Source organism: Notolabrus celidotus, chromosome 6, assembly GCF_009762535.1.
Source record: "Notolabrus celidotus isolate fNotCel1 chromosome 6, fNotCel1.pri, whole genome shotgun sequence".
Classification (NCBI taxonomy): Eukaryota; Metazoa; Chordata; class Actinopteri; order Labriformes; family Labridae; genus Notolabrus; species Notolabrus celidotus.
The window spans coordinates 9775851-9800769 of record NC_048277.1 but is presented as its reverse complement, the minus strand read 5'-3'; the positions used below and the strand labels follow the sequence as shown (position 1 = coordinate 9800769).

Sequence of the window (24919 nt, the reverse complement as noted above, 5' to 3'; positions counted from 1 at the left end):
AGTGCAGTGTTTGAAAAATATGTGGATGTGCTGACAGCAGACTGTCTGTGTCTGTGATTGGTCATAAATTGCCTTCACTGCCCCGTTCATGTGAACACGCTCAGGGTAATTCTGGATTGACTCATTATGTTGATAACCAGCTTTGTGTGACAGTTTAGTGCAATCTCCTTTGTTAGGTTTAGTGAAGCCGGATCAGGAGAAGATATCTAGGATATGCTGAACTCGCTTCGTAGTATACCCCTGTTCACATTTATCAGTCTCAACAAAACCCACACCTTTAACCGCTGCATAAAACAACAGACCTTCTACTGCCATCTACTGGCACACAAAGGTACACAACCAACAAGTGTGTGACTTACTCTTCAGAGAGCAGCTTTCTCTTCTTCAGCTCATCTTTTTCTTTCTCCTCCATATGAGAGCTGCTGCCTTTCTGTACCAAGTGGAGCTTCTCTCTCACCTGATCTTCAATGTTCTTAACATGGGTGCCAATCTGTGGATCAAAACAGGTCATTATGATAGGTTGATATTTACATACAGCCTTGAATATCCTTGGGCCGCCCTCGTGCGGCTTGTCAACTTTGATCCACTTGATGGACATGGCCTTGCTGAAACCAGTCTTCCCAAAGATGAGTTTCTGCAGAGGGACAAACACAGAGAGTTGCAATAATGTAAACAAAATATCAAATATCTGCAATCATTCCAGTGTGGGCAGCCCCTTCCGTGGTTATACTAGTAAAATAATGTTTAAAAAAACAAACAAAGGCTACAGAACATTTAAGTCAAATTACTACACTAAAATAGAGTGAGAATATGTTCTAAGACTTCATGAATGATCTGCACATATTTTTATCATCCCAGAATTGTGGATGACTGTGACTCAATGTGGGGAACTTAAAAGATTTGCTCTTGTCTCATTTCATAAACAAAAACACAAAGTCAAACTAGTCACTACATAAAAGCGAGACTGAATAAATATGTTTATAGTTTATGTTTAAAAGTCTGAAAATCTCCAGCTCCTCTCAGATCTTCCGGCAGGCTGTTTCATTGTCCAGGAGCGTAGTGGCTGAAAGCAGCATCACCAAAAGTTAGTCGAGTATATTGGAGTTTTGCATCTACTTGTTAGTAATTATTTGAAATCAGAGGTGGAAACTTTACAAACACATCAAAGAGTTGGATTTTGAACCGGTATGTTTTAAGTATTGAAGGTATTCCAGTGATTAAACTTCACAAATATCTGTCAGTCTGTTATAATGCCCTGCACTTACACTCCTGTCCGATAGATGGCGGTAGTCCGCCTCAACACTGTTTAATCGTTGCCCAAAGAAGTGATTAAGGCATGAGATTTGATCCTTCTGCTTTGCCGTCGTGCTGCAGGAAGCCACATTGTGTTTTGCGTTTGCAGAAACGCGACAAAGAGCCCTGTTCCTCATATTTCTCTCTGAATTTCTCTCTATCTAATGCCGAATTGAAAAGGATTATTGAAGCTATGTTGTAGTTGAAATGAAGGCGTTGAAGAGAGTGTAGCGAAGCGTTTAAACGATTTAAAGTTGAGGTAAATACAAGATAAGCTAGCTGGACACACACTGTAGGTCGTTTCTATTTATTTTTCTGTTCCTCTGAGGGCCTTTCATCTAAAATGATGAACTACTCAGACTACGACTCTGATGGGTATTCATCTAATGAAGACGGAGACTACGTCCCTTCAGGTGAGGAGCAGAAACACCTGTCGTTAATGTAGCTAGCTGTGATGCTAAATATTGTTGAGTTGCTACAGAAAGTATCTCATGTTGAGGGTTAAAGTGGTTGATGTTTGAGTGATGTAGCTCTTTGATATCCATCATAACATCCTCAATGTGTTAGACTAATGTGAGATCACAACAATCAAAGATAGGCTGGTTAAATGACGGTGTGTGAGTGCTAATATGCTGGCACGTAAATTTCCAATGTGTACAGATAATGTTAAAACAGAGCTTGTTAGAGCTCCTCTTTATACTGCCCATTTGTGGTGCAGAACAGAAGAGCTAAAATGAACAAGCTTCAGGTAGCATATAATAATGCAAATCGAATTTCTTATGTTTGTAACAAACAATGCCCCTACACTTCATGCTGTACTGAGAAATGTGATGTATACATGTATGTGTCGCTTAGCTCTATCATCAGTTAATAATACATCATTATCAGTGAGCTGCTTCTTTACATTTAAGGACTCATATTTTCACATTGTTTATTATCCTGCTTTCATACTGATTACAGGCTGAGTTAAATGCTTCTTTCTGATTGGTCAAAACCTCATAACAATGGTTATTTATAATGCTGAATAGCGACACCAGGGACAGCCTGATCACACATCATATTAAATCACTCCTCGTAAAGGAGTCTGGCTCATTTCTGATGTGTATGATTTCACCTCTGCCTGTTGACACTGTGACAAAAAAAACTAGCATTAGTAAACATCATAGAGGGAATTTGTATTATTAAGTCCATGTATTGACTTATGAGAGCAGCAGAGAGAGAGAAGAAGAGAGGAGGAAACAGCTCAGAACTTGCTTGTATAGGTAGCTTAATAAACACCCAACACACTAGTCTTCCTCAACTTCCTCTAGATTTCACCTTAATATTTTCTACAGAACATCTTGTGACATTTTCCCCTCTCTATATTAAACAGTTTGGGGTTTGGGGATTGCATCCTTAACCTGGCTGAAGCCACGTGTCTAATGTTTGTCTGAACCTTGCCTCTGTAAACAAGATGCTGGATTGTCTAGATGAGAACAAGAAGTAACATTGTTCTGCTGGTTAAATTATCTTTATGTAAAGCACATTTAAGATCTCCTCTTTTGTAAAAATGCTTTGAAAAGCCTTCTCCCTCTCTAGAAAAGAATCACCACAAACTATTCTGGCTATGTAGACTCCTGAATACACTCTACTCATGAACTAGTTTCTGTTATTTATGAGACTTGAGTCATCAAGTAGAGATGAAGAGAGCTGGAGATGCACTGGCTGTGAAAATATGAACATGTTTGTCCATCACTTCACTTTCTCCTCCAGCTATCTACTTTCTGTTGGAGTGATAAATCAGGTCCAGGACTTGTAGAGGAAGTCTGTATCTCCGCTGTCACATGTCCTCTGTTATGTCATGTCCAGCTCTTTTTCCCGTCTGTAACATAACCTGTTCTTAATGAGGGAGTTAATTAATCCCTCTGCTCTCTGTCCTCTTCATCAGATGATAACCTCAGTGAGGATGACATTAATGAGTGTGAGAAAGAAGAGCCTCTGCACCAAGATGATGGTGTGCCACATCCTGACAAAGATGGCAAGAAGAAGAGGAAGAAGACAGACCTGAGTGTGAGGTGAGAGGGTGGGAAAGGAGCGTTACAAGCTTGTTATCGTGTTTACAAAGTTTAAATAAAACACTGTCTGTTCAAAAGCACTGCAAACAACCCCTCTTTTATTATCTAAACAATCCCTTTAACATTGTCTGTCATCAGACATACTCTGATTGATTTTGTGTACAGGCTGATTACAACACTTCAGTGTTTCCTGTCAGACTTCAGATTTGATAAATATTAAGTATTGAGTTTTTGTTCTGCATGACTGAACCAAGACGAAGGCCTAAACTCAACTTTTTCCTAACATCTGTGATAAAAAGTAAACGAGATAAACTCTCTTCTCTTAGTTGTTAACATATAAAGTCTTAAACAAACTGTCTTCTTCTCTGAGTCACAAACCGCAGACTAATGAGTCCCTGCAGTAAGAGTGAACAGGTGACCCTCTGCAGAGAGTTGTTGCAAACTGCATAGAAGTTATGAGAGATGTTACCTTTAGATGTTCCTGTTATCATCCTGTTATCTCCCCTTTGTAACCCTAAGAGGTGTTATCATGCTGTGCTATATTTTAATAACAAACTTGAAGTTAAAATGATGTCAGGACTAAATGTGTTCCGAGTTTCAGACTGTGAGGTAAACGTGTGTTGGAGTAACCTCAGAATGAGACTGCAGGCTGCTCTGAACAGCTTCTTCAAAAAGTCACACGAGAATTACCTGAGAGGTACACAAGATTCACTCAAACTTTTTCATCACAGATTGAATCTCCTTAAATCAACTCTCAGCAAACAGAGACGTCCTGCTTGGAGGATTTTCTTGTTGTTTCCTCTCCAGGTCAGAGTCAGAGTCAAGAACGTATGGCTGTTGTTCATAGTCAGTTACTTTAAATGGAGAAATACTTCTTAATTCCACAACAACAACTCTGTAGAATGATCGTGTACCACGGGGGCTCTTGTGGGGGGTACTGCAGGAGTATCGGGTTCAGGGGCCGCTACTGCTAGCTATCCGGTCCCTGTACGACCAAAGTGAGAATTGTGTCCGCATACTTGGCACAAAGTCGGACGCGTTCTCTGTGGGTGTTGGACTCCACGAGGGTTGCCCCTCGTCACCGATCCTGTTTGTAATCTTTATGGACAGAATCTCAAGGCGCAGCCGGGGGGAGGAGGGTCTCCAGTTCGGGGAGCCTGGAATCTCATCGCTGCTTTTTGCAGACGATGTGGTTCTGTTGGCTTCCTCGAGCGGGCATTGGGGCATTGGGGCAGTTTACAGCTGAGTGCGAAGAGGCCGGGATGAGAGTTAGCACCTCCAAGTCTGAGGCCATGGTTCTCTGCCGGAAAACGGTGGATTGCTCTCTCTCGGTGGGGAGTGAGACTTTGCTCCAAGTGGGGGAGTTTAAGTATCTCGGGGTCTTGTTCGCGAGTGGGGGTAAAATGGAGCGTGAGATCCACAGGCGGATTGGTGCAGCATCAGCAGTGATGCGGACGTTGTATCGGACCATTGTGGTGAAGAGGGAGCTGAGCCGGAAGGTAAAGCTTTCGATTCACCAGTCGGTCTACGTTCCAACCCTCACCTATGGTCATGAGCTGTGGGTCATGACCGAAAGAATAAGATCGCGGATACAAGCGGCTGAAATGAGTTTTCTGCAAAGGGTGTCTGGGCTCGGCCTTAGAGATAGGGTCAGGAGCTCGGACATCCGGAGGAAGCTCGGAGTAGAGCCACTGCTACTCTGTGACGAAAGGAGTCAGCTGAGGTGGTTCGGCTATCTGATGAAGGATGCTTCCCGTCACCTCCCTTTAGAGGTGTTCCGGGCACGTCCAACTGGGAGAAGGTCCCGGGGTAGACCCAGAATGCGGTGGAGGGATTATATCTCCCGCCTGGTCTGGGAATGCCCAATTTTGTGCATTTATTCTTTTACAAAACCATTCTCACCCTGATCCTTAGAGGGAAGTTATTGTTAGAGTTATGATTAGGGTTAGGGTTGGGATTAGGGTTAGGGTTAGGGTTGTGATTAGGGTTAGGGTAAGGATACGGGTTAGGTTAGGATAAGGGTTAGGGTTTGGAATAGGGTTAGGATTAGGGTTATGATTGGGGTTAGGGATAGGATTAGGGTTAGGGATAGGATTAGGGTTAGGGTTATGATTAGAGTAAGGGTTAGGGTAAGGGTTATGATTAGGGTTAGGGTTAGGATTAGGGTTTGGAATAGGGTTAGGATTAGGGTTATGATTAGGGTTAGGGATAGGATTAGGGTTAGGGATAGGATTAGGGTTAGGGTTATGATTAGAGTTAGGGTTAAGGTAAGGGTTATGATTAGGGTTAGGATTAGGGTTAGGGTTATGATTAGGGTTAGGATTAGGGTTAGGGTTAGGGTTAGGATTAGGGTTTGGATTAGGGTTAGGGTTATGATTAGAGTAAGGGTTAGGGTAAGGGTTATGATTAGGGTTAGGGTTAGGGTTAGGATTAGGGTTTGGATTAGGGTTAGGGTTATGATTAGGGTTAGGGTTACTGTTAAGGTTAAAATTATGATTAGGGTTAGGGTTTCGGTTTGGATTAGGTTTAGGATTAGGGTTAGGGTTAGGGTTATGATTAGGGTTAGGGTTTGGATTAGGTTTAGGATTAGGGTTAGGGTTATGATTAGGATTAGGGTAGGGTTAGCGTTTTGATTAGGGTTAGGATCAGGGTTAGGATTAGGGTTAGGGTTATGATTAGGGTTAGGGTTACGATTAGGGTTAGGATTAGGGTAGGGTTAGCGTTTGGTTAGGGTTAGGATCAGGGTTAGGATTAGGGTTAGGGTTACGATTAGGGCTAGGATTAGGGTAGGGTTAGCGTTTGGATTAGGGTTAGGATCAGGGTTAGGGTTTGGATTAGGGTTAGGATTAGGGTTAGGATTAGGGTTAGGGTTATGATTAGGGTTAGGATTAGGGTAGGGTTAGGGTAGGGTTAACGTTTGGATTAGGGTTAGGATCAGGATTAGGGTTCGGATTAGGGTTAGGGTTATGATTAGGGTTGGGGTTTGGATTAGGGTTAGGGTTATGATTAGGGTTAGGGTTTGGGTTTGGATTAGGTTTAGGATTAGGGTTAGGGTTATGATTAGGATTAGGGTTAGGATTAGGGTTAGGGTTATGATTAGGGTTAGGGTTAGCGTTTGGATTAGGGTTAGGATCAGGGTTAGGGTTAGGATTAGGGTTAGGGTTAGGATTAGGGTTAGGGTTAGGGTTAGAACCAGAACTAAACTTAAGCAAACAGAACCAAAACCAAACTCATGCAAACAGAACCAGAACTATACTCAAGCAAAGAGAACCAGAACCAAACCAAAGCAAACCCAACCAGAACCAAACCAGACCCAGAACCGAACCAAACCAGAACCATACCAGAACCATACCAGAACCATACCAGAACCGTACCTGAACTGTACCAGAACAGAATCAAACAAGAACCATACCAGAACCTTACCAGAACCGAACCGAACCAGAACCGAACTCATGCAAACAGAACCGGAACTAGAACCAAACTCAAGCAAACAGAACCAGAACCAAACTCAAGCAAACAGAACCAGAACCAAACTCAAGCAGACAGAACCAGAACAAAACTCAAGCAGACAGAACCAGAACCAAACTCAAGCAAACAGAACCAGAACCAACTCAGGCAAACCGAACCAGAACCAAACTCAAGCAGACAGAACCAGAACCAAACTCAAGCAAAGAGAACCAGAACCAAACTAAAGCAAACCCAACCAGACCAGAACCAGACCCAAACCAGACCCGAACCAGAACCGAACCAGAACCGAACCTCAACTGAACCAGAACCGAACCAAAGCAAACCCAACCAGACCCGAACCAGACCCAAACCAGACCCGAACCAGAACCGAACCAGAACCGAACCAGAACCGAACCTCAACTGTACCAGAACTGAACCAGAACCGAACCAGAACCGAACCAAACCAGAACCGTACCAGAACCGAACCAGAACCGAACCTCAACTGTACCAGAACTGAACCAGAACCGAACCAGAACCGAACCAAACCAGAAACATAACAGAACCGTACCAGAACCGAACCAGAACCGAATCAAACAAGAACCATAGCAGAACCAAACCAGATCCGAACCAGAACCAAACTCAAGAAAACAGAACCAGAACCAACTCAAGTTAACAGAAACAGAACCAACTCAATCAAACAAAACCAGGACCAAACTCGAGCAAACAGAACCAGAACCAAACTCAAGCAAACAGAACAAGAGCAAAACTCAAGAAAACAGAACCAGAACCAACTCAGGCAAACAGAACCAGAACCAAACTCAAGCAGACAGAACCAGAACCAAATTCAAGCAAACAGAACCAGAGCCAAACTCAAGAAAAAGGAACCAGAATCAACTCAAGCAAACAGAACCAGAGCCAAACTCAAGATAACAGAACCAGAACCAACTCAGGCAAACAGAACCAGAACCAAATTCAAGCAGACAGAACCAGAACCAAACTCAAGCAAACAGAACCAGAACCAAACTCATGCAAACAGAACCAGAACCAAACTGGAGCAAACATTATTAACGTCCTCAGGTTGGCATTGAGAAAAATCAGATGCCTCAGCTTGAATGGGCTGATCCGATTTCTCCTCTCAGTGAGTATTTGCCCGGTCTTCAAGAAGACTCTCTCTGAAGGAACAGATGAAGCCACGATACACAGCCTCCCCTCCATCACCTGTATCCTATATCCTCACATGTGATTGGCCGCATGGCCGCCATGCTGACCAATTAAAACAAAGTTCTGCTGTGAGCAGAGCTGGGGCTGAGCACTGTGAGAGCTAAGCAGCGAAAGGAAAAAACTGTGAGCCGGCTCTCTCTCGCTGTGAGCCGGCTCTTCTGATTCACTACAAAGCATCGGCTCTCAGAGACGCAGCTTTTGATCATGACACATCACTAATGTGCTTAATCTGTGTTACAATTATGAGGGGGCCTTGGACATTTTTCTCACCTGTAAGGGGTCCCTGGCTCCAAAAAGTTTGAGAACCCCTGCTCTAGCTAGTAGAAGTCCAAATCCCGATAGTGAAAACAAACGGAACAAAAAGAGCGACACAGCTGCACAGAAACTCCACATTGTAGACATCGCTGATCATAATAAACATTGCCATGCAGGAAGACAGTTTACATTTTTTTAAATCTCTGAGAGATCTTCAAATACAGAGTGTGTCTTTGCACTGGTGAGATTTTTTCAGAGTTTACGGTAACTCAAATAAAAAAACGTGACATTTGCTTTGTTTTATATCGACCACTTAGCAGGATGAATATCATGATTAAGCAGGTATATTTTGAGTTTGAGTTGAGTTGAGAAACATTTGTGGCCATTTTTGTCATTCAGATCTATTTAGGTCATTAATGCACTGATCCTCTGATCATTATTATTATTTAATTGTTTCAGTAAGGCAGCTTCCTGATTCCTTTGCAGGCTCTTTTGTTTTTTTCTTAGCTCATTTTATATTTTTTGAGAAAAGAGAAAGCTGAGATGAGATGTTGCCCATCATTGTTACTTGGTTGCACTAATAAAGTGAAGTGCTGTACATCTGTGGTTGCATTATTCTATTATCAATTTGCCATCATTTTTAAGTATGTAAGAGATGATTTCATTGATAGCCAAAGACTACATGTCTTTCAATGTAGACTTCCACTGAGAGGAACATATTAGACTATTTAGGAACTAAATAAGGAACTAAATTTAGACGGTCATACCAGCTTGATCATCAATGAAAATGTCCTGGAAATATCCTGGAAAATGATCACTGGAAAAGAGTGGGAACCCTGGCTGTGGCTCATGATAAGCAATTCATGATGCTGTCAATGCCATGATCAAGTCACTGTTTTTGAATCAAAGATAGATAAGCTGGGTCTGACTCTCTTCACAGGAAGAGGAAGAAAGGAGTCCTGAAAATAGACAAAGAGGAGGAGGGTGAGGGAGCAGAGGAAGCTCCGTTTCCACAGGAGGAGGAGGAGAAGACAGTGCGTGGAGGCGAGAAGGAGAATGAGGCGAAACAGAAGAAGAAATCAGACGACCTCTGGGCCAGCTTCCTGTCTGATGTCGGAACCAGACCCAAAGAATCGATGCCGGCCTCGCAGTCCAGCTCCACACAGAAGGTAAATATATGCCTGTGCTCACAGAGAGAGAGACTCGCTTCAAACCAAACATAAAGACAATGAAACACAGACAAAATCACCACTGATCCATAGAGTTTTAACCATCCTACTTTAATGACTGTTGATTTGATTTATCCTCAGGATGGTCCGTTGCTACAGAAAGTGGCTCCTACGAGGACAGAAACTAAAGTGCCGGCTAAAGTCACCATCACCAAAGTGTTTGACTTCGCTGGAGAAGAAGTAAGGTGAGTCTGTGAAAAAAAACAGAAGTTACACCTTAACTCAAGCACATGTAACCCACATGAATTATTTTTGGCTGTTGAAAAGAAATAATGCCAAAGGTTAACTTATGAATAACTATGACCTACTACGGCTGCGTGTTAAATGTTCAAAAATTTTGTGTTGGCTTGATAGTTTTATCTCTATTTGTCAAATTCTTGTGCCCCAAATCTAAAACAAATGACTTCAAACTGCACAAGTTTGAAATGATGGTGTTCTCACATTAGCTGTTGATTTCACTTTGACCACTAGGTGGTGCCACACACACACATGATCTGGTTGTGCTGATTTAGATCTGCACAAACAGTACCTCTAACAGAACAACTTGTTTTAAATTATCACTCCTGATCAATAAAGGTTAATAAAATAATAAGAACCCATAAAGTCTGCTCCCCTGTGACATTAGTATGAGCTTATTCAAGAGTTCTCCTGAAGCTGATTGAACAAACTAGGCAGTCAGTTTCTTCCTGTGGTGTCTCTGCAGCTTTACTTTGGTGGCAGGCTAACCCTCTACACTTAGAGCGCCATCTGCTGGATCACAAGCCAAACTGTACTCTGGATTTGAACAGCTCATCACAGTTAAGGCTGATTTATACTTCTGCATCTCCCCTACGCAGCAGGGGCTGACGCGGACATGAGCCCCACATACATGTGCATCAGTGTGTCTGTGTTGCGCAGCAATTCTCCGCCGAAACGCATGAGGGCAGTGCGGTCTCTCTGATACCGGTCGCCTGTTTCCGGTCCTGCTATGATCTCTGTTTACTTTTCCACAACGATTCAGAGCGTGTTATGTTAATCTACAGCTGATACATGTAGCTGTTTATCATACAGACATGATTACATGAAGAATAGAGAGGAGGAGATGAAATACACGGCCGGTGTCCGGCCGATGTCCGGGATCCAGGAAGTGCTGTGAATGCGGGAAAGACAAAGCCACCGAGTGGACCAATCAGAGGGCGTCAGCTCTACGCGTAGTTACATTTTGGAGGAGGTGCACTTCAGCTACGTGCGTAGGCCTCAGAGTAGGTACGGGAGCTATGCAGACCCCCGGCGTAGGGTACGCCGTTGATTCAACGCAGAAGTATAAATCAGCCTTTACACTCTGATATTCCTCCCCCTGTGCCGGGACAGACGTTTGAACTCAGTATAACAATGGAAGAGCTGGAAAACAATATCTGTAACCGTGGGGCGGCTGTGGCACAGTGGTCGAATGGGTCGTCTCTCAATTAGAAGGTCGAGGTTTGATCCCAGGTCCCGCTGTCAAAATTTGGAAGTGTCTTTGGGCAAGACACTGAACCCCAGACTGTCCCGAGTGTTCATGAGACTTAAGTTATAACGGTTAAAAGAAACATTATATTCTTAATAAATGATCATGCTACATAGAAACAGAACTCTGTACAACACAATGTAGTAAATTCAAACAGAAACTCAGTTTATTTATCATGGCTAAACTCAGGATCACAGAGTCTGCAGGTAAATGATGTCACATTGGTTTGCAGATTGTGGCTAAGGTTAGCAGAGCCAGCACCACCAGCCTTCAGTCCTCTTGCAGGTTAGCGTCCACATGGCTGTGCTGGTTCCTCATTGCTCTGGTCAAGTGGTTATATTTCAGTTTAAGCAGACACAATTTACATACAACTTTATCTCCATTGACTAGATCATATGGCTGGGCGATTAAACGATAACGATAATTATCATGGCATTATTTTTCTCAATATAAATATAACAAATGTACACTAAAACGTTGATATATTTCAACCTAAACGCTAGTTCCCACCCAACATTAAACAGTGGAAGAAGACCATATTGAGCAGCCAATCATGTCACAGGGTGAGAGGGAGGCTTAAAGACGTTTGGAGCAAAATGTAAACACAGCTGAAACAAGCAACAGCGACACTGAAGAATACTCAAAACCTCCCAGCTCAAAGCAGAGTGAAAACATTGTCGACAAGAAAAGCCACTACACTTCATTAGTTAAGATATTTTGGTTATTTACTAGACTACTAAATCCCAGATACAAGCTAACAAACCGTCTGGTTTCTTCAACTCTCACACAGGAGAAAAAACATCTGCCTTTGAAATTGTATGAAAGATTGATCTGACATTTATTGTGAAAATTAGCGACATAGGCTGATAGAAAAATGTTATTGTGATCCCATCTTTTTCAATATCGCCCAGCTCTAGATCAACATACTGACAAACCACGCTGTGCTACCAGATGAGTTCTGTCACGTGCTTGTTTACATCCAGGTCGTACAGCTTTATGACATTATGGCAGCAGACATTAGCCAGAGCTACAGCTCCAGCTAGTGGAAGGAGGCTGCACTACAGCTTAGACACACCATATGACCGACATTTGAGGCGTACAATAACAAAAATATGAATAACCAGTTTAACTGACAGGTAATTCTGTTGCTGACTAGCAAGGATGACAATGGTTAATCGTTTAGTCGACTTAATGCACACATCCCTGACTTCTTCCTCTCGGCTTGTCTACTCTGCAGGTCATGTGCTAAAAGTTTCTTTGACTTTCAGATTTGTTGTTTGAACTTGAGGAGACATTCACTATTCAGACCCCATATGAACCCGAGGTTAGCGTTTCCGTTGCAGGGCCTGTACATGCAAAGGCAGCTAAACCAGCTCCCTTAAAACATGGTTCTTCCAGATGCTGTTTTCCTGACACTGAGGGTGCATCCTGGGCTCTGCTCTTTGGAGATGGTAATACTTTCACAGCAGTGCACACAACCTTGAGCATTTCCTCCTCTGAGTGCGGCATCCTGCTGGCTCTAAGCATGCCATGTAGAGAAGTTTGAGACTAACATGTAGAGTCAGTGTGCAGGTTTCTGAGCGTCAGGGCCTCCCGTCATGTTTGTTCTGTCATTGTCTCAGTATAATGAGTGTTCTCTGTGAATTATGAATGAATCTCCATGTTCTTGTTGTCTCTGGAGCATCAGTGCACAGATTTTTAGTACATTATGTAGATCTGTGTTACTTTTTATTTTTTAACGACTCATCTGAACTCAGCTTTATTTATTCATGTTGCACCTTTCAGACGAGCACGCAGCTGAATGTGCTTCACAGAGCAGGATAACAACAGCACGGAAAAATAGAGCACAGTAAATTCATTTTACAACAATTACTTTCATAACAATAAACAACAACATATTTAGAAGAAAAACAAATTCAGGGACAGCTCAGTAAGTAGAACCTGTGCCAGGTCCTGTGCTCCTCTGCTGCTTCACACTAAGAAATGCACAGACAAGCCAGCACAGGTGTAAACATTCCCTTCACTGAAGCACAGTGTTCATGTGAGTGCACGCTGACGTGTTATATGTGGTCTAAACACAACATCAGACACACAGAGGGCCACCTTAATATCCAACCAGTTTGATTAATTTCATCAGAGAGTTTTATGCCCTGCTTGATTTACTTTGAAATCTCTTTACTTTATTAATCTTCTAAGATTAAGTGTCTGAGTCGATCACTCCTCACCACCACTTTAAAAAGTTGTCCCGTAGTAGTAATGGTTACGTTTGTTTTAAATTGCTCTGTATGCTTCATAGTAGCTTTTTAATCTAATATTAGAAAGAAATGTTAGCAGCTTAACACCTTGACATTATGAAATTGAAATAACAAGTGTTGTTGATTCCTCCTCAGTACAGACCTCCACTATGGTCAGTGACAATGTATATATCAGAGGCCCCATCCCTTCTTGATTTTGATTGGTTAGTGATGGAGAGATGAGTGTCTGGTTATTGTTTGGACACATTTATAAGATTCACAGAAAAAAGCAGAATAATCTGTTGTTTTTTTTAAATCTGCTTCGGTCAGACTAATACTGGTGTTCCAGTGTGTGAGGTCACATCACATTACAGCGTTGCAGAAGAGGCACACAGCTGGAGCTCCTCATACACACACACTCAGTCATGAACACACACACAGTGCTGCTCTGCCCTGCTGGCGCTGGCGCTACACAACACCACCTCATTCCCCCGCTCCACCTCTGTTACTACCTCTGAGGGAGGATCAGAGACCGAATTACTTTGACCCAGTACTATACCTTAATGCGTTAAACTTTGGCCCTCACATGCTGCCCACCTTGGAAGGACCGTCTGAAGAGGCGGTCCGTGTGCTGGGGCACAGAGGCCCACTTAAAGCCCTGCATTGCTGCACTCTACTGTATATCTTTATCACAACACTGAATTATGTGACTGTACATCTCGGTGGTATTCTAGATTTATAAACAATGTTGGTATCAAGGAGTGGTCAACTAATATCAAATTTTCAACGGCCGATGTCGATCATAAGAGAGCGTAGGTAGCTTTAGGATGCAGATATCATGTTATTGCTGTTTAGTATTTGATAACATACAACAATTTAATAATTTCAAATGAGAAACACATTTCTGAGTGTAAATGAACATTTTATTAAATATATATCTGGATTTCTGTCCATAATATGTTTGGGAAAGCTCTAGAAAAGGTATGAAGTCTTAACTGTTTCACTCAGGTAACATCATGTGAAACTAGAGTTGCCATGTTTCCCACAATCCCACAGTGTGTGTGTGTGTTTAACAGACGTTACTTGTTTTATTTTAATCGCCTCATGAGCGCAGACATCCGCTGACGCCATGAATCAACCTGGTTAATGGGTCGACAGATTAATCGGTCTACCTCTGATATCAAGAGTTACAAAAACTCTCATTTGAGAAGAAGAGGTGAGATCACAGCTTTGACATGTCTTCATCAGCTGCCACACAAACACGTGAGTGTTTCCATGAAATATCGATCTCGTCAAACTGCACCTCACACAGGCTGCAGACTGTTTACCATAAAACATTATAATGAGTATGTATCATAAATATATGCTCATGTCACTGACAGACACACCCTGCAGTCTGAAAACATGCTGGTTATGTCTCCTCCTAAATGTTTACATCTGTCTGTGTTTTAGTCCTGTCACCAAACACGGTGCTGGCTGTAACTCATTGCATTAGTTATGCATGGAGCCGTTAGCTCTGTAATTACACAGGCATAAGATTAGCACATGGATCATGGTTGTAGCTATTCCCACAGCTACAGTAAATACTGCTGACTGTAATGTTTCTGACTCTCAATAAAGTTTGTACAAAAAGAACGATGTCTCAGACCGTCTGCAGACATCTGTCCTCGTGCTCCTTTGGTTTACCCTCCTCTAAACTCAGAGGTCTTCCCTCTGTCTGAGACTTTTTTAAATGCTCTTCCTCCTCTTCCTCTGAGCTGTGTGCTCCCTCTGTGTAATTATGGCTGCATATAATTAGCATACAGAGCAGGCAGAGGCTTTCAGAGCGGCCATGATGGATGCTGCTGTTTGTGGAGTCTGTGCAGAGCTGATGTTCCCAGAGGACGCAGCGGTTATTCCTCTTATAGCTTAGCTCAATATGTTACCGCACGCACGCACGCACGCACGCACGCACACACACACACACACACACACACACACACACACACACACACACACACACACACACACACACACACACACACACACACGTTGAGAGAGAGGCTAGCATTCCTCATAGTTGATCATTTGCTGTTTATCTCTAAGCTTTGGATGCAGTCTGGACTCAGCAGCTGGTTTTAGGAGATATGTGAAGATGAGTGTTGCTCCTTGGATGAAACATGTTATTTTTCTGTGGTCATATTAATACTTTGAGGAAAATGTGAATGAATAATCAACATTTGAATTTGAATGTGCTGGTTAACCTTCAGTTTATTGTCGAGCAGTAAAAAGGCTTTTATCTGTGTGTTAGTGTTTTTTTATTGAGAGCCAGTTAAAGGGTTAATGTTTGAAGATGGGGAGAAGCTGCCATTAATGAAGGATAAATAAACAGACATGGATATAAATAAGTCAGGATGCTACTAAATAAACAATTAATATTTAAAAATAAATATGAACTAGTAAGTAAAACGTGACAAAAACTGGTGATGTGTTTTCATTGTTTTTTAGTTCTCCTTTTTTTCCTTTTTCTGTTTCATTCATGTAATGTTTATAATTTGACAGTAATTCATTTATTGTGTAATAATTATCTATCATTTTTTAAATTTACCTTGCTTATCCACCATTCATTTCTTCATACCTACCTGTAATAATTCCTCCCCCCCGTGTTTTAATAACTGTTGCTGGTGTTAGATTTACAATGAGCAGATTTCACTTTCAACAATTAATTAATTATAGACTTCAGTTTATTTACAAACCATCAGAATGTGTTTTATTAATCTACACTGCGCCCCGGCTTCTGTTGAATTGGGGTGGTTTTATTTCTGACTGTAATAATTCTTTGAGCTCGTCTTGGTGAATTTCTTTGGTATTTTTAAGAGAGGACTTTTATTCAGAGTTTATCATCGGAGTTAGTTTCAACTAGGGGTGTAACAGTACAAAAAAAATTGGGATCAGTTCGGTTCACAATTTTGAAGCTTCGGTACATATTTGGTACGGTAAGGGGAGAAAAAAAGGTACAAATAAAATAATACGAATACATTTACTTTTACCCCGATACTTTCAACCTATTGGATGTTAAACTAAAGAGCACATCAACTTTAAGCTGTCCTACCATAGATTGAAGCTATCCAAACTATAAATTCACAAAAAATACACATTTATTTAACTTTAAACTAGTTCCAGTGTATGAGGGTGGAATCCAAACAAAGATAAATAACCAAAGAGTAAGACTGAACTGATATATTTAGTATATTAATATTAATTCAAACTATTTAATCATTTTAATGTCACACTCTCTTGTTCTCCTCTTGGCTCTCTGAGTTTCATCTAAAGACAAAGTCACTGAAGTGTGTGTGTGTGTGTGTGTGTGTGTGTGTGTGTGTGTGTGTGTGTGTTTTTTTTTCTCTGTCAGGGTGGATAAAGAGGTTTCAGCAGACTCCAAAGAGGCGAAGACTTATCTGAAGTGTCAAAACACCAAACAGGAAGAAAACAGAGAAGAAGAGACGGAGGAATCGTCGCCCAGCGGACCTCCTCATGAGCCCAGGTACACCCACAAACATACACACACGGAACATAACGTGATTACCTCATTTTAGGAAGAGTGGTTCAGTGCATGTCCCGTCCCGTTCAGCTGAGCTACAGTCTCAGGACATTGAAGTAATAAACCCTACAGATTAAAGGTGACATATTACGCTCTTTTTCATCAAAATATATTGGTCTAAGAGGTCCCCAAAACATGTCTTTAAAGTTTATTGCTCAAAAAAACACTTTGATATAAGATTTTGGCATGCCTGTAAACCCCTGTTCAGAACAGGCTGTTTTCTGTGTCTGTGCCTTTAAATGAGAATGAGCTCTCTGGCCACGCCCCCTCAGGAAGTGGATGTGGCCTTGACTGTCCAGCACGTTGATGTAATGTTTACATGTTGGCTGCTCACAGACCCGCGTTACTTCAACCCTCTGAATTTGATCAAGAATCTGATCCTGACGGAGAGGCGCCTGCAGCAGGACCTTTCTGAAGGATTGGTCACAGATTTAGTGTTTCTTGTTGTTTTATTTGTCAGTATGTCGACGTGTGTCTTGGTACACAGCTACGAACATATAGCTATGTGGCTATGCTAACTAGCGCTAGCACTTTTCCATGAAAAATAAAAATCATCCACTAGATCTTCAAATCTGCAGACGTGGGATGTAAAACCGACCTCTGTGTTTATTAAGACAGCCTACAACTAGCATGCCTCCCTCCTAAGCTCCTTGTTAGCATACATGTGTGCAGGTAATGAAAAACGGAGGATGAGTTGAGTTGTATTTTATACAGTCTATGGGCTGAACAAGCTCCGAGCTCTGACTTCTGTTACAGACCGGATGTCGTTGTGATGTATGAAAAACACGGAAAACTGAAACGGCTCGTTTCAGCACACATTTACAGAAAGGTGGAGAAATCAGAACAGGGGCAGAATGGATTTTTTTCATTTTCTGTGGGTTTGTAGACATGCCAGGGACACATATTTCAGGTAGAGAACCATTAAAAAGTCAATTTTGCATGATATGTCACCTTTAAACTCTAGGTTGCACAGGTAAGTATGAAGTAGTCTGATTTGGGGGGGCCTTAAAATTCTCTCAAAGGTTAAGACTGTCTGCATCTTGGACATCGCACAGAGACTACTGCAGCGTCCTCTTTGCATCATGTTCTTAAATGAAAATATATAATTTTTTGCAGTTTTTCACCTGATTCTCAAGGGTACGTATTTAAGAGATATTGCCCTAGGCCTTTTCTCCGATCAAGTCCAAATCACACACATCTTGTAGTAAACACATTGACGATTCAAAGTTATCAGAAAAATTTCGCAAAATCTAAAAATTGTGGGCTTGGCAGACATGCAGGCAATGCATCAAATGCACATGTATTGTGATAAACAGGAAATTGGTTTTCAGGGGCTTTAAAATGCACAAAATCTCACCAAATCGGCCACACGCACTGGCAGCGCATCCCATTTATATATTTTGGGACTCTCGTCAATGAAATTCAAAAATCTGCTCCAGGGCGCCCCCCAAAGGGATTACAAAAAAAAAGGGTCAAATAACCCTCCCCATAGAGGTTTCTTTGAGCTACTTGCATGATTTCAAACATTCATATTCAAGGTATCAGGACGCACAAAAAAAGCCTCTTGCGGTCTACCTCCCGTGCCCACAACAGTTTGTCTTTCTTTGTGATGAAATGCTTCTCCTGTTCTGTGTGTGTGTGTGTGTGTGCGTGTGCGTGTGCCTGTGTGTGTGTGTGTGTGTGTGTGTATGTATTAAACCTTTTGTTGCCATGGTGATTAATCATGCAGGGTTGTCACATCTTCCCACCAAAACCTCAGACAGGAAACAGGAAATCATCTTCCACATCAGGAAGTACAGTGTGTCCACAAACCATTTCCTATTTATCTTTATACAGTGTGTGTGTGTGTGTGTGTGTGCGTGTGTGTGTGTGTGTGTGAGAGAGAGAGAGGAGAGGGACACCCATCACAACAGGAAAGAGCCATCAGCACCACTCCCTACTTCACCTTGGGCGATTTTACTCACTCACACACACACACACACACACACACACACACACACACACACACACACACACACACACACACACACACACACACACACACACACAACAATTGTAGTGTGTTAGCTTCAAATATTAAATGCTTGTATGAAATGTATGTGTATATGTGGTTTTTATTACTGGAGACTGTGGGTTTCTGTAGTGGACAGAGGGCGGGGCTGTTATCATGAGGGGCGTGGTTTGTTATAATGGGGGCGGGGCTTGCTTATAGTAAGAGGCAGGCCTGTACATCAGTGTCATTAAAATACCAGTTTGAAAATGCAAATAGATTTCATTTATTGGGTTGTGGTTTTTTACCCAGAAGATGGCGCTATACTAGTTTATAAAGCTGTTTGTCACCAACATATGCTGCCAGTGCAGCTGCCATCCGCACAACATCAGCATAGGCTGAGCTCATCCACCGTACCACAGGGTAGCAGGGCCGCAGACTCCACATGGTGAACACAGATGGTTCTAAAGAAAGCTGAACAGAAATCGCTCACTGTGGACTCTAAATGATCAGAAAGACAGTTTGATGCTTTGTTACTTCACTCAGAACAGTCAGGGATACACACAGTATGATTTGTGTGTGAGGTTTTTAAAAAGGAACTAAAGTAATTCAAGAACACATTTTTAAAAACAGAGTAAACATAGAAAACCTCTTTTCCTTCTGGGATGCCCCCCAAAACAGGCTGTATCCTTTTTTCTAGTGCAACTTGTGTTCTGCATTTTGTGCTGTTAATATGTCCTCTTTTTGGAGAACAAAAAACCTCCAGGTGATCAGTAAAAAGATCATTTCTCTATAATTAATTTGATTGTGTGTTAGCGTTGTCAGAAGGTTGGTGTCAGGCTCAGATATTATGCTGTAAAGATCCACAGTGAGTGATCCAAAAATGATCGAAAAACACTTTGAACAAGAAAAATAAATAAAGTATACACTTTGTCCACAGATGGTGCCAAAATCCACACAAACTGAAAGGAGCTTTTATTTGAATCAATTAGCTGTGACAGTAAGGGATGGGTTTTATACTGAAGTTAACAGTTTCATGTTCAATTCCTCAACATCGCTGCTGGGGTTTCAGGAATTTATGATAAATTCAGAGTCATCGACAAGAATCACAAACAAACAAACAAACAAACAAACAAACTGACAAACAACAAATCAGAAGCCACACACAGTGATGAGAAGAAATCCTGATGTGAATAAATGTTTGTAATGAAAAGATTCATCTGTGACGGCAAAGAGAGCATGGACTAGAATTATGGTGTATTCATAGACAGGAAGGAAGTCTCAGCCTGCACAGTGTCATGGGAGCATACACACACACACACACACACACACACACACACACACACACACACACACACACACACACACACACACACACACACACACACACACACGGGTAGCTGGCCTGGCTGTGAGGTGAAACAGTCATGATACATTAACAGAACTGGACAGCGTTTGAGGAGTGTTTAAAGTTTCTCAGCTGAACTTCATTAAAATGCTCTAAACAAGTTTTAAATTTATTTTGAGGAAACCAAACATTAACAAAGTGATGGTAAAGTGTAGTGTGTCTGTGTGTGTGTGTGTTTGTTATGGATGGTTGTGTGTAATGTGTGTATTTCTCGTGGTCTGAGTCCAGCCAGGCAGCAGTTAATGAGTAGCTGGCTCTGCTGTGGCCTCTCATGGAGCATCATTTCACTCTCACTAAGTGATGAGTGAATTTTCCTTTAACACAGAGCCGTCGTGCTGTTTAAATCACGGCACTGAGAGGAATGTCTCTGTCTCTGATCCCACAGGATGTACACCAGAGGGAGGCCTTTAGTTTGTGAGAGCAGCACTGATGATTAGCATCTTACAGTCTCACTGTGTTAGATGACAGGAGAAGTTGGGGAGCAAAAATAGACGTTTACAAAGCTGAACTGTGAATTAAGTGCTGGTGTTTTCCAGGATTTGAAATTACAGTGAGGGTACAGTTTGGGTTTGGTCTGTGTTGGTGTTGGAATTTCCCCCGCAGTGGTTCAGGGTGCTGCAAAGCACCGTCTGAGTGACGCTCTGACCTGTTTATGCTATTTCTGCTGTAAACGTAAACTTTATTTTTATATCACTAAAGGCTTTAAGGTTTTTGCACAGACTACTGTCATGGGCATATTTTGCACGTTGCCTCATCTCAGCTGTTTAGATCTCTCCTTTAGTCAGTTCAAAGCTGTAGATGTTGAGGAGTTTTAGTTGCTCGTTTTTTTACTCGTCCGTCAACACCCACCGGCTGCATTTTCAGAACCTAGCATGGAGCAGGACCACCGGACTGCTAGAGTCATGTGGTTGAGGTTTTCCCGCGGTAATTACTGCATAAAGGATTATCCTCCTCCCCTCCTCTTCCATGTTGTCTTTATCGGCCTCTGAAAAACCTTGACCAATTGACTCCAGGCCTGGCTCTGCTCTTCATGACGGTTTGTTGTTGTAATGAAGTGAAATATGATCTGGCGATAACACAGAGTTTTTTATTCAACAAAGAGTTTTTTATTCTGAAAATTAACAGGATCTTCTCCTGACTTCCTGTCCCGCTCGATCTGCTCTTCTGAGTATTAGTCTTTGTGCTCCGGCATCCTGCAAAAATAGAAGTCTTGCGTCTCTGATCCAACCTGCTGGATCAAAGACGGAGCTGGAACCCAACGGAGCGGATCCAGTGGAAGTTAACACATTGACTTGAATAGAAACCTGGATCTGGTGGAATTTGGCCATCACTTGTTAGCATTATAAGTTTGGCATTCAGTTCACACACATAGATTGGAAAACATGGAGATACACTTTGTCCTTCCTGTTTTATATTCAGTCAGCTGCAGGCAGAAGTCTTGTAATGCACACAGTGGCGCAGAGTTATTTCTGTATTTTCGACGTGACTGAACCACACTGCTTTGGTTTCTGTAGTCTCTTCTGCTATGTGTTTTCAGTGTGTCACAGTGTTCTTGTTTCTCCTGCATGTCTCCCAGTGGGAAGCGTCCTGCAGGTATGGGCAGCCTGCTGAATCGAATCGGAGGAAAGAAACAGAAGATGAGCACGCTGGAGAAGTCAAAGATGGACTGGGACGCTTTTAAATCAGAGGAGGGGATCACTGAGGAGCTCGCCATCCACAACAGAGGCAGAGAGGGGTGAGAGGCTATCACTGTGTGTGTTGACTCAATCGGTCCTCTTTGTGTCTTTAGTTATAAACGCACGCACGCACGCACGCACGCACGCACGCACGCACGCACGCACGCACGCACGCACGCACGCACGCACGCACGCACGCACTGTGCGTTTATAACTAAAGACACAAAGAGGACCGAGTGAGTCAACATAAAATCATCAAAACAGACACAAATTAGAGCTCAACAGTTAACCACAAAGCAGGAAGTGAAGTGTTTGACACAAAGGAAGTCCTCGTGGAGGATCTGTTCTTAATATGTGTCACCCACACCAGAGGGCTGAACTTTGACTCACCTAATGACGTGAGATATTTACTGGCTGTAAGCTGTACCAATCAGCCATCACATAATGACCACCTTCCTTATATCATGTAGTCGTCCCTCTCATCAGCTCAGGTCTAAACAGTCCTGACCTGATGAGACCTGGACTCCTCTAGACCTCTGAAGGTGTGCTGTAGTATCTGTGACATCAGCAGCAGATCCATTAAGTTCTGAAGTTGTGAGGTGGAGCTTTCATGGATCAGACTTGGTGGTCCAGCTCTTCAAACAGATGCTGGATTGGACTGAGATCTGGAGTCAACACCTTGAACTCATTGTGTTCCTCCAGACCTCCTTCTTCCATCGCTCTGTGGTCCAGCTCTGATGTTCACGTGTCCACTGTAGGAGCTTTCAGTGGTGGACAGGGGTCAGCATGGACAACCTGACTGGTCTGCAGCCCCATACACACAACAAACTGATTGCTGTGTGTTCTGACTCCTTTCTATCAGAACCAGCATTCACTGTTTCAGCAGTCTGACCTCAAGGAGCTCTTCTGTTGGATCAGATGGGCCAGCCTTCACTCAGCTTGGCTCATGACCCTGTATGAGCCGGAAAGTTGTAGTCTGTCTCTCTGTCTCTTGAGGACAGACCTGACAAAGCTTGACCTTTAACTTTTCACTAACCTTCATCATGATGCTGTTATATCAGCAAAGGTTCCTCCTCCTCAAATCAAAAAAAAATTTGGTGCGTCAGGTTCATGGCCCTGAACTAAACCAAGATGCAGCCTCTGTGTCCGGATTATTACAGTGAAACTGAGACCCGTTGGGAAATTAAATGTTGCATTTCAAGATTCAGTTTCAGAGGTTTACAAGTTGAAGCAGCGAGCTACAAACTACCCTTACACAGAGTCCTCTGTGTGTTTGGATGTGAGCCATAATGTGCAGTTAAACTTCCTGGTAAGTTTGAGTATCCCGAACCTACAGCAGAGATTACACACAGAAGTATAAATCAGGATTCACCCAAACATAACCAGTACTTTTCTAACCCCAAACCAAAGTCTACTCAGAACTTTAACCATTCATGCTCCAAATTTAAGCTCAAAACTACAAATTATGCTACTGCACATTTTTCTTTTTTTTTTGAGAGAGAGAGAGAGAGAGAGAGAGAGAGAGAGAGAGAGAGAGAGAGAGAGAGAGAGAGAGAGAGAGAGAGAGAGAGAGAGAGAGAGAGAGAGAGAGAGAGAGAGAGAGACAGAGAGAGAGAGAGAGAGAGAGAGAGAGAGAGAGAGAGAGAGAGAGAGAGAGAGAGACTCCAGCACAATACTAAACATGTACTTCCAACTTTCAACCAAGCACAAAGAGGAGGGTAAATTTAAACACACACAACCAAAAATATACACACACACAAAGGCTGCAGGAAAAGTTGTGTAAGTACTTCCTCTGTGGTTCAGTAATGTGTGTGCTGTGTTTTGACTGTTATGATGAAAGTATAACTAATGGTCTCTCTTTGTGTGTGTGTGTGTGTGTGGGTACTCTATGTGTGTACTCTGTGTGTGTGTATGTGTTTAGGTATGTGGAGCGGAAGAACTTCTTGGAGCGTGTCGACCATCGCCAGTTTGAGTTGGAGAAAGCAGTGCGACTGAATAACATGAAACAATGACAAGGACTGACAGCACACACATAAAGAGACACACACACACACTCACACCCTGTATCTCTCTGTGTGTCTCGGCAGAGTCTCTGTTCTCTCAGTGAAGCGAGCTCAGACTGCTGCTGAGGTTTGGATCTATTTCAGGATGGAGTATTATTAGTGTCGGAGTGTGTGACGGTGAGTGTTTGAATACTTGTGAGAACCTTCAAACCTTCACACTCAGGACATTTTTAGGACATGAGGTCACTCGCCTGGTTTACATCCTCTAGGCGCTGGTTTAGGTCTGAGCTCTACGGATATTTCATATTTTGTCTTTTCACTGTAGTTTTGTGCGATTGTTCTTTCCTTAACCATGATAATGTACACTCTTTGTTCATGTTGAAAACTGGGAACACAGCGAAGTCATTTAAAAGAGTCTGACAGTTAAAGACACAAGCCGTCAGATGGTTTTACTTTGGAAATAAAACTGAGTTTAAATAAACCAGAGTAAGGGCCTGTCTCCACTAACGGAGTTTTTGATGCTAGCTCATTTTCTACACAAACCAGTGGAGTTCAGCATCTGCACCATTCGGCGTCCTGAGCACTGGAACACCCTCCATGCCTGCTGTGCTCTCAGATCCACTCATCAATGCCACTCCTCCAATCAAGATCGAGAAGGGGCGGGACTTCCTTTATAAACTCTTTCAACAGCACTGGCAGAGGACAAACTGATCCAGGTGCTCATTGGTCAAATCCTGAACTCCACACCCACAGATTCACAGACTTGAAGGCCCGTCCCTGGTAAGTGTGTGTCAGTGTTCAGTGCTGTGTGTGAGGGCTCTCTGATGAGGGCCTCAAAACACCAAATCACACTCTCTCCATGAGTCATCATCTGCACAGACTTCACTGCGTCTTAACAGTTGTATATTTTTTTTATCTGTGTTTTCTCTAGCTGTGGATAAAACATGTTGAAAACACTGAATGTTGAATGTTTCCTCACTGAGTGAAGCCTGGCTGACATTGTCTCTGGTCATCAGGTCTTTTTGGTTGTTCCTGTTCTGGTT

General features: G+C 42.5%; 1 protein-coding gene across 1 annotated transcript; it reads left to right on the top strand.

Moving 5' to 3' along the window:
- Positions 1–1343: 1343 nt before the first annotated feature.
- Positions 1344–24832, top strand: cfdp1 (craniofacial development protein 1). Its single transcript, XM_034685872.1, has 7 exons — positions 1344–1706; positions 3221–3347; positions 9211–9439; positions 9581–9684; positions 16611–16742; positions 21774–21932; positions 23795–24832. Exons 1-7 carry the CDS (start codon positions 1637–1639, stop codon positions 23883–23885), a joined length of 912 nt encoding a protein of 303 aa, XP_034541763.1. The 5' UTR covers positions 1344–1636; the 3' UTR covers positions 23886–24832.
- Positions 24833–24919: the final 87 nt, after the last annotated feature.

What these genes read in the sequence shown, in the direction of transcription:
- cfdp1 (XM_034685872.1), top strand. Translation starts at nt 1,637, where the DNA reads ATGATGAACTACTCAGACTACGACTCTGATGGGTATTCATCTAATGAA. An exon ending in AAGACAGACCTGAGTGTGAG is followed by an intron (nt 3,348 to 9,210) that starts GTGAGAGGGTGG and finishes CTCTCTTCACAG; the next exon opens with GAAGAGGAAGAAAGGAGTCC. An exon ending in TTCGCTGGAGAAGAAGTAAG is followed by an intron (nt 9,685 to 16,610) that starts GTGAGTCTGTGA and finishes TTTCTCTGTCAG; the next exon opens with GGTGGATAAAGAGGTTTCAG.